General features: G+C 49.6%; 1 protein-coding gene across 3 annotated transcripts in view; it reads left to right on the top strand.

Annotated features, from left to right (window-relative positions):
- Window positions 1–13,414, top strand: part of TGFBI (transforming growth factor beta induced) — a 34,265-nt gene extending 20,851 nt beyond the window's left edge. The window contains exons 8-17 of one of the 3 annotated variants that reach the window (XR_003119974.1): window positions 2,943–3,155; window positions 3,977–4,114; window positions 4,710–4,855; window positions 5,655–5,791; window positions 6,616–6,746; window positions 9,034–9,162; window positions 10,426–10,532; window positions 11,092–11,171; window positions 12,254–12,278; window positions 12,776–13,414. Coding sequence is in view for 1 of the 3 variants with exons in the window: in XM_025389265.1 (XP_025245050.1) it covers window positions 2,943–3,155; window positions 3,977–4,114; window positions 4,710–4,855; window positions 5,655–5,791; window positions 6,616–6,746; window positions 9,034–9,158; window positions 10,426–10,528; window positions 11,092–11,171; window positions 12,254–12,278; window positions 12,776–12,816 (1,139 nt within the window). In the remaining 2 variants the exon portion in view is untranslated. The remainder of the gene's footprint in view (window positions 1–2,942; window positions 3,156–3,976; window positions 4,115–4,709; window positions 4,856–5,654; window positions 5,792–6,615; window positions 6,747–9,033; window positions 9,163–10,425; window positions 10,533–11,091; window positions 11,172–12,253; window positions 12,279–12,775) is intronic. The other 2 variants (XR_003119973.1, XM_025389265.1) reach the window with 2 other exon arrangements.
- The last annotated feature ends 1,371 nt before the right edge of the window (window positions 13,415–14,785 follow it).

Raw genomic sequence — 14,785 nt, forward strand, 5'->3', positions numbered from 1 at the left:
TAAGGGCCTTATGGATCAACCAAAATTACAGTTAAAAACCACGTTATAGGCCAGGCACAGTGACTCACGCCTTTAATCCCAGCACTTTGGGAGGACGAGGCGGGCGGATCATCTGAGGTCTTGAATTTGAGACCAGCCTGGCCAACATGGCGAAACCCTATCTATACTAAAAATACAAAACTTAGCTAGGCGTGGTGGTGGGTGCCTGTAATCCCAGCTACTCAGGAGGCTGAGGCAGAAGAATCACTTGAACCCAGGAGGTGGAGCTTGCAGTGAGCCGTGTTCACACCATTGCTCTCCAGCCTGGGTGACAGAGCAACATTCCATCTCAAAACAACAACAAGAAAAACAAAACAAAAAACAGTCATAGTCAACTTTTGACTCTCCAGTTCAGATTTCATCATGCCCTCCTCAATGAGCCGCTAAGTGAGGCAATGCCTTGATTATTGCTGCAGGAGAGGGAAGGAGCTAATGTGTTTTCACATGTTTTCCTTTTGGAGATGAGAAAGGAGGACTCTGCCTTCCCCCACCCTGCCCCTTTCTACTCCAGGACCTCTGAAAGGCCATGAGCACAAAGCTGCTGCCTGAGTCCCCTGAAACGCAGGGTATGCCCCACGTCTCTGGTGCACCCCATCACACTTTTCCTCTCAAACATATTCCAGGATCACTTCATTTCTTTTGAATCTATTTAAACCCACCTTGTCAATGTGCTGTATAAAATGTCTAATGCATTTCAGACACGCTATACATTTAAAGTGCTCTCCTTCTATCTGTGCAGGGATGGGAAAGGTTATATTTCTGAAAGCACAGATGGGAAGACAGGATTTGTTCTGTGTCCAGATGATTATGGTACCTCTATGTGCCTGGCCAGCACTGGGGACAGAGGCCATGAAAATGAATACAACACAGCCTTTGCCTCCAAGGAACTTAAGACCCAGTAGAAACGGCAGGCTTTAAAAGAGGTTGCTGGCATCTGATTTGGTGACCGCAGTGACAGAGATACTCACAGCACAAAATGGGGAATGAGGGCAGGCATTGGGACACACACAGCCTCAAGGGGCCCAAAGGCTTTTAGAACTGTATTCCCTATTAAAACATAGTTTGTACAGAGCAGACTTTTTGCTTTGGAGACCTCAGAACTCCTTACTATAGGCCGGGCATGCTTATAATCCCAGCACTTTGGGAAACCAAGATGGGCAAATCACTTGAGGCCAAGAGTTCAAGACCAGCCTCACCAACATGGTGAAACCCCATCTCTACTAAAAATACAAAAATTAGCTGGGTGTGGTGGCAGGCGCTTGTAATCCCAGCTACTCAGGAGGCTGGGGTAGGAGAATCACTTGAACCTGGGAGGCAGAAGTTGCAATAAGCCCAGATCGTGCCACTACTCCAGCCTGGGCAGCAAAGCTAGACTCTCTCAAAAGAAAAAAAAAAAGAACTCCTTATTATAAATTATAAGAAAAAAAAGCCCCTACTTCCTCCCTTTTGCAAATCTGCCTTTTCCTAATCAATAACTGGCTGGTTCAGAGCGAGGACACTCTGTTTGGTGCCGTGGCTGCAGACTGGAAGGAAGAGGTCCTTGCCCCACACCCAACAGTCTCCTGCTGTTACCAGCAGGTTGGCAGGCAGGCAGGCAGGCAAGAAGCAGCCAGGGCTAGTGGTATGTCCCGTTTGAAGACTGGTTTCCAGCCCTGGCCCTGCTCACCCTCCAAGTGGCCCTGGCAGGTTCCTCTACCACACCCCGGATTTCACCTTCCTTCTCTGAGAAGCTCAGTCCCCAAGGCCTCATTCCCATAGGCCCTCTCACCGTTTTTCTTTCCCTCTGGCTGAATGTGGCCAGCACCGGCTTTCAAGGCCATCAACTCGTCTGCAGCAGCCCGATGCCTTGCAGGGCCTCAGAGCTTCCTCCTGCCCATGACAGTGTGGTTTTGGTTCCCACACTCGGGGATCAGATTGAAACTTGCCTCCGTGGTGAGAATGTGGGACAAAGAGCCTCGGTGGCCTTGGTGAGCAGCAGTCCAGGCCACCTGCTCAGCCTGGGGTGGGGAGGGGCTCTTCCTCCTTGACTGGTCCTTACATTCGCCTCTGTCCAGCCTGTCTGGGCTCTCCGAGGCAATGGAGGCCAGCAGAAGTCATGATGGGTCGGGAGTCCCCCTCGGGCCTCAGCCCTGCCCTGCCCCCTAACGTAGCACTTGGACAAGCAAATAAATGACATACTTATTATTTATGGGTATGGTGAATGGGATGGCAAAGGCCGTGTCTTACTGATCACCAAACCTTAAGATATATCCTGGCAGCTAGTGGACCCTTGGGCTAAATGAACAGAAACCTGAACAAATGAAGTTGTTTTTTTTTTTTTTTACCCTTGGGCAAAGAGGGCCATTTGCTGACCTCAGAGCATGTCATGTGTACACTTGTCATTTTTTCCTACTACAGTTTACATTTTTATAAAGGTCAGTGGATTTCTAAAATCCCATGGTAGGCTCTCTTGAGTTTTTCTTGTATCCCTGAAGTTCAGCTACAAATAAGCTAATCACTAACATTTGTTGAGCATTTACTCTGTTGTCAGGCACTGTGCTGAGTGCTTTACGTTCAGAATTTCATGTCAACCCTACAGCAGCCCTAGGAGATGAACGCAATTCTTATGTCTACTTGACTGATGAGGAAGTTGAGGTTCAAAGAGGCTAAATGACTTACCCAGGGTCCCACAGCTGGAAAGTGGCCATGGGATTCAAAGCAGGCAGTCTGACCACAGAGCCCCAGCTGGTTTTCTAGGACAGCAGGCAGGAGGCGAGGAGGATCTGGGCCCTGTGGTGCCCCAGCCTCATCTGAGGGTCCTCATCTGAGAGAACGGGATCCTCACAGCGTGGGCAGGCTGCAAGCAGCCCCTGAGGTCATGCTGGAGTGGATTCTGACTTGACCTGAGTCTGTTTGGCCCCCAGACCTGCTGAATAACCACATCCTGAAGTCAGCTATGTGTGCCGAAGCCATCGTTGCGGGGCTGTCCTTGGAGACCCTAGAGGGCACGACACTGGAGGTGGGCTGCAGTGGGGACATGCTCACCATCAATGGGAAGGCGATCATCTCCAATAAAGACATCCTGGCCACCAATGGGGTGATCCACTACATTGATGAGCTACTCATTCCAGACTCAGGTAGGCCAGGCCTCCAGGGTCTTGGCCCTGCCTGGCCTACCATCCCTTCTGCCATCTCTTGTGGCGGGGGTGGGGAAATTCAGGGATCTTTGGGCGACTTCCCTGCCTGGACTCAGCTCACAGCCTCTCGGCCACTGCAAATGTGTGGGTTGTGACCAGACTGATGCATCTTGAGCTTCAGGCATGCAAGTGCAGTGGAGAGGCCGTGGGGAGCATTGAAGGGGTCTGGGGACAGATACAATTGCAGAGGCCTTTCAGAAGATCTGCCTGCTGTGGATGGGCAAAGAGGGCCATTTGCTGACCTCAGAGCATGTGCTTTTTCACTAGTGCCCAAGCTGTCCCATGGTCACTGACCCAGTTAGAATGACTGAATGGACTTTGGCTTGTGTTTCATTCAGAATCCTAACCCCACTCTAGTCTTCCAGTGAGATCTGTCCATGAGTGAAGAAATCTCATAGGAAAAAATAAAATGTTTCTATGGGTGTGGTTGCTGGCCTTATCTACACCGCAGAAGCCATCACACAGACTGTCTTTCTCCCCAGTGTTAGAATGTGCCCTGACCAAGCAGCCCACAGGGCCTGGGACAGCGGCTGATCTCTGCCTAACTGAGCTCACCTCTCCTCCCTCTCCTCCTGACTGGTTAGATTTTCTAGGCGACTGTTCCCCTGATGACATGAGCCCGCTGGGCCCCAGCAGTGTTTAGAGGGGTTGTTGACTCACGAGATGACATTCCTGCTGATGTATGTCATGCCCTGGGGTGGATGAATGATAAATGAAAACAGCATTTTTAACTTTTGAACCCACTTTCTCCTTCCTTGTAGCCAAGACACTATTTGAATTGGCTGCAGAGTCTGATGTGTCCACAGCCATTGACCTTTTCAGACAAGCCGGCCTCGGCACTCATCTCTCTGGAAGTGAGCGGTTGACCCTCCTGGCTCCCCTGAATTCTGTATTCAAAGGTAACATGGGGAAGACATCCCCGTTGGTTTGTCCCTGGAGGCAGCTTCCCCACTCCTGTCACCTCTACAACACTCTCCGATTTACAGCACCCCATGGGACATTAGAACTTCCACTCAGCTCAACTAAAAGCAGATGTGACTTCAGCAGAAACTTCAGAGGCTCTGTTGTTTCATTAGGCAGCACAGAGAATGCCTTTGGGGAGCCATTCCTCAGAACTCAAGATTTGACATCTGGGAGAGCAGAGCATTCCCTTGCCTTTCTATTTGCAGAGTCACTTGCCAATGTATAGTCAAGAGGTCAGAGTGAGGGTACAGCTGAGCTGCAGCCACAGGAAGGCAGAGAAGGGGGCCAGGTTGTATGTGTGCCTGCCCTTCCCTTTTAGGGCAAAACCCCAAACACCCTTGATTATCTGGATCTTCTTTATTTCTCCATAGAAGATACCAGATGTTAAGGAATATTGGCAGTTCCACTTGGTTTCTCAATCCCTGTTTCCAAACTCAAGGACAGACAGGCTTTTTCACTGTATTTATCTCTCATCACTCTCTTCATTGCAGGAGCACATCTCTCTGGACTTAACCACACCTTTTCTTGCAGATGGAACCCCTCCAATTGATGCCCATACAAGGAATTTGCTTCGGAACCACGTAATTAAAGACCAGCTGGCCTCTAAGTATCTGTACCATGGACAGACCCTAGAAACTCTGGGCGGCAAAAAACTGAGAGTTTTTGTTTATCGTAATGTAAGTTCTGGGTCCTAAGTCATGCTCCTCAGAAGCTCCATATTGTGGGACTTCTATTAGTGTAAAAAAAATGTCCTCAATAAGCAGGAGTTTGCATGAGGACTGGTTGCTGAAAAGGAAGGAAATAATTTCTGGAAAAGTATTGATACCAAAATGAGATCCTGCAGAAGGACTGGAATCTCTTTTTCTGGAGGCCTTTGAGAATAAACCACACAATTATCCAACCTTTATTGTGAAGGAACAAGTCCTTCTTGAATTTAGGAATGAACATCTAGGAGGAGGGATGGAGTTCGGACTCCTTCTGAGCTTATGAGAAGAGAAGCCCCCTAAACTAAAATACAGCCCTCCTTAGTCCAAAAGATGCCTTCTTTCTTCTGCTGTGTCTTCTTTGTTTTCAAACCCAACAGTTACCCTGGAAATCAAATAGGAAGTACAACTCAACACAGCTCTTGCCTGGGATCCATCAGCACCATTTGACTAAAGATGGCTATCATCTGTTAAACAAATAAATAAATGGGTTCAATCTATTTATTTGAACATTGTCAATGGACCTCATGTGTAACTGATATTCTCATTATGGGGCCTCTGTAACTTTGTTGGGGCCTCTCTAGCCATTCTTTCCTTAAGGAAGACCATTTATTGAGAAAATACATCATTTTATCCCAGCCTTAATAACCCACCCCAATATATACTCCTTCATCTTCATGGATGATGACCCTGCTACATGCTCTGAACAAATCAGGAGGCCCCTTGTGGGAGGATAATCAGTCCTTTCTTTCTCTGTCCCTCTTCTGTGCAGAGCCTGTGCATTGAGAACAGCTGCATCGCGGCCCACGACAAGAGAGGGAGGTACGGGACCCTGTTCACAATGGACCGGGTGCTGACCCCCCCAATGGGGACTGTCATGGATGTCCTGAAGGGAGACAATCGCTTTAGGTAATTAGTTCCATCCCCAGGTAGGGCTTCTGCCCAGTGGTCATGCTGGAGTGGGATGTGGGGCCCCAGCTACTTATCAAGCTTTCTTCTACCTTAGGGATTCAATTAACACTAGTGGTGCACTGCTGTGACCTTCCAGACTTGGGATGGGGAAAAGGGAAGGGTCGCCTTGAAAGCTTACATTAGGAAGAAGGGTTACTTCTGAGAGTGTAATCCTCACATGCGTGGGAAGCAGGGAGGGGGGACTACATTTTTATGACTGAAGTGCAAGGAAAACATCACTCGCTCATTGTAAAGCTCCAAGTGAGCCGAGAGCACATAGTTTACAGGGCATGATGAGTCTCTCACTCTCTGTGCAGTATCTGTTTATTGCAACTGAAGCACCCTTGTGAGTTTGTTTTCTTGCCCTGCTATCTCCATTTCTGACTTGCTCATTCACCTCGCAGTGCTGTCACATTGAATGTTTCCCTGTCACTGACTTCAGCCACCTGCACAAGGGCCTGGAGACCACACCCCTCTGCCCTCCCAGAATCATATCCCTGGAGGCTCAGTTAGTCTCTGGGTCAGCCATACCTCTGTCCTTTCTTTTCCACCTTTCTCCCGTGGCCTCTGACCTCTGGCCATTTAACAGAGCTTAGCATTTTTGCTGGGTGGAGAGGAGATGGAGCCTAGAATCACTCCCTCTTTGTACATAGGGAGAGTGTGAAAACCAAGGTGTGAGCATTCCAGCGGTCTGGGCTCTACTATCCCCAGTGGTGAAGTATTTAAGGAAAATACCTCTCGGCCCCCAGGACAGATGACATTTTCTGTGTGTGTATCTACAGCATGCTGGTAGCTGCCATCCAGTCTGCAGGACTGACAGAGACCCTCAACCGGGAAGGAGTCTACACAGTCTTCGCTCCCACAAATGAAGCCTTCCGAGCCCTGCCACCAAGAGAACGGAGCAGACTCTTGGGTAAAGACCAACTTAAGTACACATCTCCACTTTTCTAAAGTAATGATCCCTCAGGGCCCCAGCAGCAAACAGTTGGCACATTAGGGATTGGCTTGAAGGGGTTTAATGATAGGACTATTTGTGGATCAGTGGGCGAGATTAAAGGAACTAGCAAAGAATGAGGCCAACCAGGGACTAGCAACCCTGGGAAGCCTTTACTACCCCTAGGCCTGGGAGAATGGGAGGATTAGAGCAGGAACCAGGGAGGTCATGGGCCTTGGACAAGGGCACAGAACAGCAGCCAGAGCCATGTGCAGCCACTGTCAGAACCATGCAAGGAGGGTCACTCAGCGCCCCAGCCTCCCTCTCTCTAGTTGCCATCTGGATCTCTCGTTGGCTGATGCAAGAGCAGGAGGGAGCCCACTGATGCAGTTTATAGAGCTCAGTCTCCTGGGCAGAAGCCAGGCAGAGAGGAGTAGAAAAGAAGTGAGGGTGGCTGCGACCAGCCCAGTCACTGAGGCATGTTTCCCGCTGGAGACCTATGAGCACAGTGATAATGAAGCCAGTTACCTGCACTGACAATCCCTCCAGACAAAAGCTTTCCCAAGAAGTTAGTCATGGCTCTGAGAGATCTAGCTGAGGATGTTTGGGAGGGGATCTAGTGGTTACAAGTGGCTAAGAAAAATGAGGAAGGTAAGAGTATCTTGTAGCCTGTGTTGTGAGGATTAAATAGGATGCCACACACAGTGCCAGGCACACAGCCCTGGTCAATAATAGCCATGACGATGGGGGCAAGTGGAGCGGGATTGGGAGTTGCAGTGGTTAGCTCAGCTGCATGCCTGTGAGAGATGCTTCCGCTCTCACAGAAAGGTGAGACTGAGGAAAAGGAGGAGGAAGAGGAAGGACCTTGACAAACCTTGGGGCCCACATTGTCTACACCTCCCTTCCTGCTTGCGAGCAGAATAGAAAGTTCAGGTTGCAGGCAGCTCCAAGGTGAATTTGTGTCATGTTTAATTTTCTTTATTGCTAAATGAATGCCTGTGTCTGTGATGCTGACGTATATTCCTAAGGAGAGGGGAGAAGTTCATTCTGAACATAAACTTCTCAACCTCTCTCTGTCCGGCAAGAATGGAATATTCCCCAGGTGGCCCGAGCTGGCTTGGCTTTCTTTCCATTTTCAATTATGTGGGAGTTGAGGAGGGGGATGGAGAAAGCTTCCCTAACACACCCTCCCCCTGGCCTGAGGCACCCCTGGGGGACAGAGGGTGTTAAAGGTTGGTCCAGGTGTTAGAGATATTGAAAGGACATCCCATGCACCCCAGGGGTTAGTGTGGCTCTGCACTTCCAGGCAGTGTTTTGTGGAAGGGGAACCTTGTCAGCTCCGGGTTATGGATGTTTGAAAATTGGTTGGTACCCAGTGGCTCCGTCCTCTGGCACTCATGTGCATTTGTCAATAACCAAGTGAACTCTCCAAAATACATTAAAACTTCCTCCCTTCTCAGTTTCAAGATGCTGGAAATAGCTATTCATAAGCCCTGGGGAAATTTAGCCATTTGGCTGGTAATGGGAGTATCCGAGATGAGAGGGCAGCTGGAAACTTTCGGAATGACCTCCCACACTTAATTTGGGAAATGCCTGTGCACCTTTATGGGCAATCAGTGCCTGCCCCAGTTGCTGGAGACACTGATGTGGGCTGAAAGGAATGCTGAGACGTGACGAGGAGAGATGCTGCGGAGGGAATATCCCCCTCAGCCCTGACCTCATCGGCTCCGTGGCTCCTCCACAGTACAGCTGTCTACTCTTTTAAGTTCTCCCTTCAGGAAACAGCCGTCTCAAACAGAATGAGCATTTGAGGGCAGAATGGGTAAATATTGCACTACTGTGTTATAACCGTCGGGAGCCATGCTGATGATGAAACGTCCCAGATGCCGGTGCTGGAAAGGTCCCTAGCTTTCCAAGCAAATATTTATCTCATGGAAACATGAGTCATACTCACAGAGGAGTATGGATTAACTCCTTCTCAGCAGCCAGGGAGCCCAGCATCCCAGAGAGCATATTTAACCCAGAAGCCCACTGACTGCAGGGGCAGATTTGTGGTCATGAACATGTGTTTTGTATCCTCTGACCATTAGACAGACTGTGGGTCACAACATTGAGTAACACTGGGAGCTTAATAAGTGCTTATTCCCTGGGCAGGGAGTTCTTCTTCTCAGGGCTGACCACTTATATCTTCTCCTCTGGGCCCTCCTTGACCAGGCTAATTACCATTCTTGGGATTAACTCTATCTCCTTTTCCTGTAACCTGCAGGAGATGCCAAGGAACTTGCCAACATCCTGAAATACCACGTTGGTGATGAAATCCTGGTTAGCGGAGGCATCGGGGCCCTGGTGCGGCTAAAGTCTCTCCAAGGCGACAAGCTGGAAGTCAGCTTGGTAAGTGTCCTGCAAATCAAAGGCTGGCTGTGTCCTGCCACCAGGGCTCCAGGACATATCTCACCCCCGGGATGGCATTACACACCTTCAAGATGCAGCCCGAATTTCTGAGTGTAATTCATCCAAAGAAAAAGAGAAATGTGAAGAGGGTCTTCAGGGAAATCAAGTGAGATCGTAGTTAACATGAGTAAGAACTTCCAGATTTACATGGGAATAGAGCATCTGATTTGGCATCTGAGAGAGGCTATTAGATCTTCCTTCTGTTAAGGAGATGGTAGGCAACTAACGTGACTGAAGAGATCAGTCTCTACACTCACCCCATCCCACCCCCCTAAACCCAGGGGTTCACTGAGTTGTACCATGAACCAGACCATCCCAAGAGGCTTTTTGAGTTCTGACACTTGCTCTGTGAGCCCCTTGCTCTGCACATTGATGATATACATTCCACTTTGGAACTGCGCTAAGATTGTCCCCAGAGCAGATACCGAGCCGAGCTCCAGAAATCTCCCTGGCTGCACCTGAAGAGGCCACGGACCCCTCTGTGGAGGGACCACTCTTCAGTGTGTGGCTGGCTTCTGCTCTCTGCTCCTTTCTCCTGGTCTTCAGCCATCCTTTGCTCACCAGTTTCTCACCAGGAGCGTAGGAAGATGTGCATGTAGGGAGGTAGACATGGGCATGACTTGTTTGACTTTAGCAGGTCGCTCAACAATCTCCTCATACCTGGTTTCAGATGCTGGGGTCCTGTCTGTCACAGGCTTCTGTGCCTCCTACCCTCTTGAGTCTGTCGCATGGACCCTTCAGGAAGGGCTGAGATAGATTTGCCCTGGGTGGGCCTCCTATGAGAAAATCTTAAGTCAGGCACCCAGGCAAAATGGAATGAGACTTTTGCCCAGAGCAGGAAGCCTGGCTTCCATTTCCAGCTGTTCCACCTACTTAGCTTAAAAGAGGCACTTCTCCTGTCTTCAGTCTCAGTCTCTTCTTCTGTTGAATGGGACAATAATATCTACTCTCCTTATCATACACTGCTGTGAGGACTAAGTGGATCACACAAAAGAGCATTATGTAAATTGCAATGTGCTAAATCCACACAGGAGATTTGAATTAATCCACCACACTGAAGGTCTGTCAAGGGCAGGGACTGTTTCATTCACCAGAGTATCCCCAGTCTTACACAGGACCTGGCATATGAAAAGTGTTCAGTAAACACTTGCTGAGTGAATAAAATAAATGTGCTCTACTTTCAACCACTACTCTGTTTTTCCTTTAGAAAAACAATGTGGTGAGTGTCAACAAAGAGCCTGTTGCTGAGCCTGACATCATGGCCACAAATGGCGTGGTCCATGTCATCACCAATGTTCTGCAGCCTCCGGGTAAGTGTCGCATCCCCACTGGCTCTACAATCAGTCCTTCTCTCCACGTGGCAGTTGGTGGAGAGAAGAAAAACTGTTCCAAACAATGATCAGAATAACACGTAATTGTGATAATTAAACTGTGCCTATGTGACTGATTGCAGAGTGAACTGGGAGCTGTTGGTTTTGAATGCACCACACTAAGGAATGTGAGGATGCATTGCTCTTTGTGGAGTTGCCCAGCTGTGTTAGCTCCCCTCGGACACAGCCCAGTTTTCTGTATTCATGTGGATGCTGTCCTCGCGATTCCCAGCACTCCTCTTACAGCATCTCACATCAGTGTGTGCTCCTTGCCTCCAGTGCAGTTGAACCTCCATCCTGCCTCTCCTCATGTGTGCATTCACCTTTCTTGGTGCTCTCTCCCCATGGGCCAAGTTCTACCATGAGTTATGAAACATTATAGAGAAAACATGTCTTTGGAAATGTGAGCCAGAAAGCCCACCAGTGTCCCTCAGTCATGGTTGTTATGAATAACATGCTATTGGTTTCTCTCTGGTCAAACCTGCCTTTTCTTTCCTCTTCAGCCAACAGACCACAGGAAAGAGGGGATGAACTTGCAGACTCTGCGCTTGAGATCTTCAAACAAGCATCAGCGTTTTCCAGGGTAAGATGCCTGCTAGATTTGCACCTCGCCTGAGCAGCCTTAGGTCCTCTGTTTGGGCCATAGAGGAGCCTCTCCAGCCCCTGTCTTCCTTGGCTGCTCCCCAGGGCTCTCTTAAAACTTCTCCCCACTCCCACTGGGGCATCCTCAGCCCCAGCCTGTGTCAAATTCAGAGTAAAGAACCCAGGCAACTCCTGGACTTTCATGGGCCAAAGCACAGACTTTCACACAGAGGCCTCTGAGCCTCAGATCATGGGGAGGTCACTGCTGGTGAGAACAGACACACTCTGGAAGCCATCTGCCCAAGAGGGCAGCCCATCCCAAGCTCATCTTACAGTGGCCAGGCCTGCCCTGAGCCCGGGCCTCTGGGTCACTTTTCTGCTGTCCATGGCATTGCCCATCGTGGGTGAGGCTGGGGCTCTCCTGGGCACTGTGTGGATTCTGGATACAGGGATACTGGGCTTGCTATGTGTGTGGAGCCATCCCTTCCTTGCCCCAGCCTCACCTCCCTCTCAAACCCTCTCTGGCTCTTTCTGAGCTTCCTTTCCTGCTCCCCAGCTTGCCCAGTGCTCAGTGCCCTGCTTGGCTCTTTTGCTGCTTTGGGTCAGGTGGAGCTTCGTGGGAATGTGAGGTGCCTTACAGAAGGATTGCACTTCAAGAGGAGAGGCTGCAGGGAGCGGTCCTGAACCCAGAGGCCTGGAGCTTACCGTGTCACTTCACTTTTGTACACAGGGGTCTCCTTAGTGCCCTCGACAAGGATTCTTAGCCCTGAACTCCTACTCCTGAGGCCACCCCTGTGCAGCCCCAGCTCCCTCAACTCTAGGCTGTAGTCTCAGTGGGAGAGCCTGGCTTGGGGGTCTCCTAGGAATGTCCACCTGAAGCCACACTTGATAGGGGCTTGCACAACTTATGTCTGCCAAGGCCACCTGAGGAACTCCCCAGGGCCTACAAGTTCCACCTTCCCCTTTCTCTTCCTCACCCCAGCATTTTTTCTGAGTAGGGGTGGCAATAGGCAAAGCCATCATCATAAGTAGGTGCAGGTATAACTTTCACTAGAAAACCTGACACCTTGTGTTTTCTTTCAGGCTTCCCAGAGGTCTGTGCGACTAGGTAAGTCTGATCTGGGTTTGAAGTCATTGCAGACCTGTTTAGGCCTTACCCCCAAGCAAGCCCAAGCCTGCCATCTGCTGTATGTAGATAAGAACATCATGGTGCAGTAAAGCAAGCCTGGCCTTTGGAGACAGAACAGCAGGGTGACTTGGGGTCAGACCCAGAACACCCCATTTCCTTCTCCGTAAGATGGGGATAATAAGAGTAACAACCTTTTAGGATTAATGTGAGTTTTCAGTTTAGGGAGTCTGGGAATATTGCAAAGGGCTTGGCAGGAGCCCATCATGAGGATCTAGTTCCAAATTGATAGGTACAGAAAACCAGAACATCAGGCCTTGAGTAAGAGTGAAGGTTCACAAACCAAAAAGCACCTGCTATGTGCAGGAGAGCATGGCAGAAGGAGGCTGCTTGGCCCCGGTCCTTGAGATTCTGACAGTGTCCTAGACAGACATGGGGAGATCTGCACCTATTTGATGTTACAAACGTCTCTTTTTCAGCCCCTGTCTATCAGAGGTTATTAGAGAGGATGAAGCATTAGCATGAAGGGACTACAGGAGGAATGCACCACGGCAGCTCCCCGCCAATTTCTCTCAGATTTCCACAGAGACTGTTTGAATGTTTTCAAAACCAAGTATCACACTTCAATGTACATGGGCCGCACCATAATGAGATGTGAGCCTTGTGCAGGTGGGGGAGGAGGGAGAGAGATGTACTTTTTAAATTGTGTTCCTCTAAACATGGCTGTTAACCCACTGCATGCAGAAACTTGGATGTCACTGCCTGACATTCGCTTCCAGAAAGGACCTATAACAAATGTGGAATTTATTGCCTATGCCAAGTCCCTGGAAAAGGAGCTTCAGTATTATGGGGCTCATAAAACATGAATCAAGCAATCCAGCCTTATGGAAAGTCCTGGCACAGTTTTTGTAAAGCCCTTGCACAGCTGGAGAAATGGCATCATTATAAGCTATGAGTTGAACTGTTCTGTCAAATGTGTCTCGCATCTACACATGGCTTGGACGCTTTTATGGGGCCCTGTCCAGGTAGAAAAGAAATGGTACGTAGAGCATGTAGAGCTCAGATTTCCCTATTGTGACAGAGCCATGGTGTGTTTGTAATAATAAAACCAAAGAAACGTACGTCTCGTGTGCATGGTACAGTGTGCTGGCCTGAGGTCATGCTCCTTCACACCTCAATTCTGCTCTGGAGAAGCTCAGCAAAGAGCCCCGAGGGATGGTTCTGGGGAGATTCCAGCAGCCAGCCCTCAGACACCCAGACAACTCATGGGGGTTTGAGCCTGTCTTTGCCCAACAGGTTTTTATTTCACCCTCCTCCAGCCCTGGGGTTTCAAGTTTTCCGTGTTCCCTTCACCCCGCACTTTATTCCTCTTATTACCTGGAAGTACCTTCCCTCCAGCATGGTGATCCCCTGCCTGTGTGCTGGACTTTTAAATCCTCAGCACCAACCTGTGAAGTGGTTGCCAGCACAATCCCATTATGCAGATGAGGAGACCAAGGCCCAGGGAAGGGAGAACCACCGGCAACACGTAAACTAGCTGAGCTGGGACTGCAGCCCACGCCTCCTGACTCTCAGGGGCCACCACTGACAACAGAACAAGTCCAGGTTTTCCAGGCCCATCCCCTCTGTGCCAACCCACGTTCGGATTCCTTCCCTGGCTCCCGTAATCGCTGGCATCTAGAATATCCTCAGCACTCTGAGAGGTGGTGTCATGTGGCTGTGGTGCGGTTGCCCGCTACCTGTGTGGCCTAGGGCCAGTCATGTGACCTTCCAGAGTCTCCTGTTCTGTAATAGGGAGATGTGCGTCACATCTACTCCATGGGTCTGTCGTGAGAATGAAATGAGATGATCTATATAAAATGCTTGGTACGGCATTAGGTGGCCTTATTTTTATCCTGCTGTCTGGGACTGCTCAGGATCAATGCACCTGAGAGCTTTTATTTGTGTCTTTCCCACAGGTGGGCTGGCCCACTTTCCTGGAGAAGGAGACAGACCTCCTTCCCACCCACATCCCCTGCTGCCAAGGCTGATTCACTCCAGCAGGCGGAGCTCGTTTCACTTCATGGAACCAATGACCCAAAGATATATCCCCAGCACTACTGCTGGACAGTCCACTGCTGCTGGGAATACAGCAATGGTAGTGGCAGACAGAGGCCCTCTCTTAAGTAGCTTCCAGTCTGAGGAAAGACAGATATGACATCAATCCATTGAAATCATTCATCCATTGGTTCCACAAATATTGGTTGAGGGCCACCTATGTGCACCCCCATGTTAGACCCTAGGGAATAGACATGTCATTCTCATGAGGCTTCTCTACTGATGGGGGGGGGAAGATAATTGTCAACCAGATAATGGCACTATAGCCTGAGTGTTCTTAGTGACTCTGAGGACAGCACTGTGGTTCTGTGACAGATAATGAAGGATTTGGAAGCAGGAATGCCCAGGAGCTCCCAGAAGTGAGAGGAGATGAGAGGAATGGAAGGAACTTA

The sequence above is a fragment of the Theropithecus gelada genome, chromosome 6, assembly GCF_003255815.1.
Source record: "Theropithecus gelada isolate Dixy chromosome 6, Tgel_1.0, whole genome shotgun sequence".
NCBI lineage: Eukaryota > Metazoa > Chordata > Mammalia > Primates > Cercopithecidae > Theropithecus > Theropithecus gelada.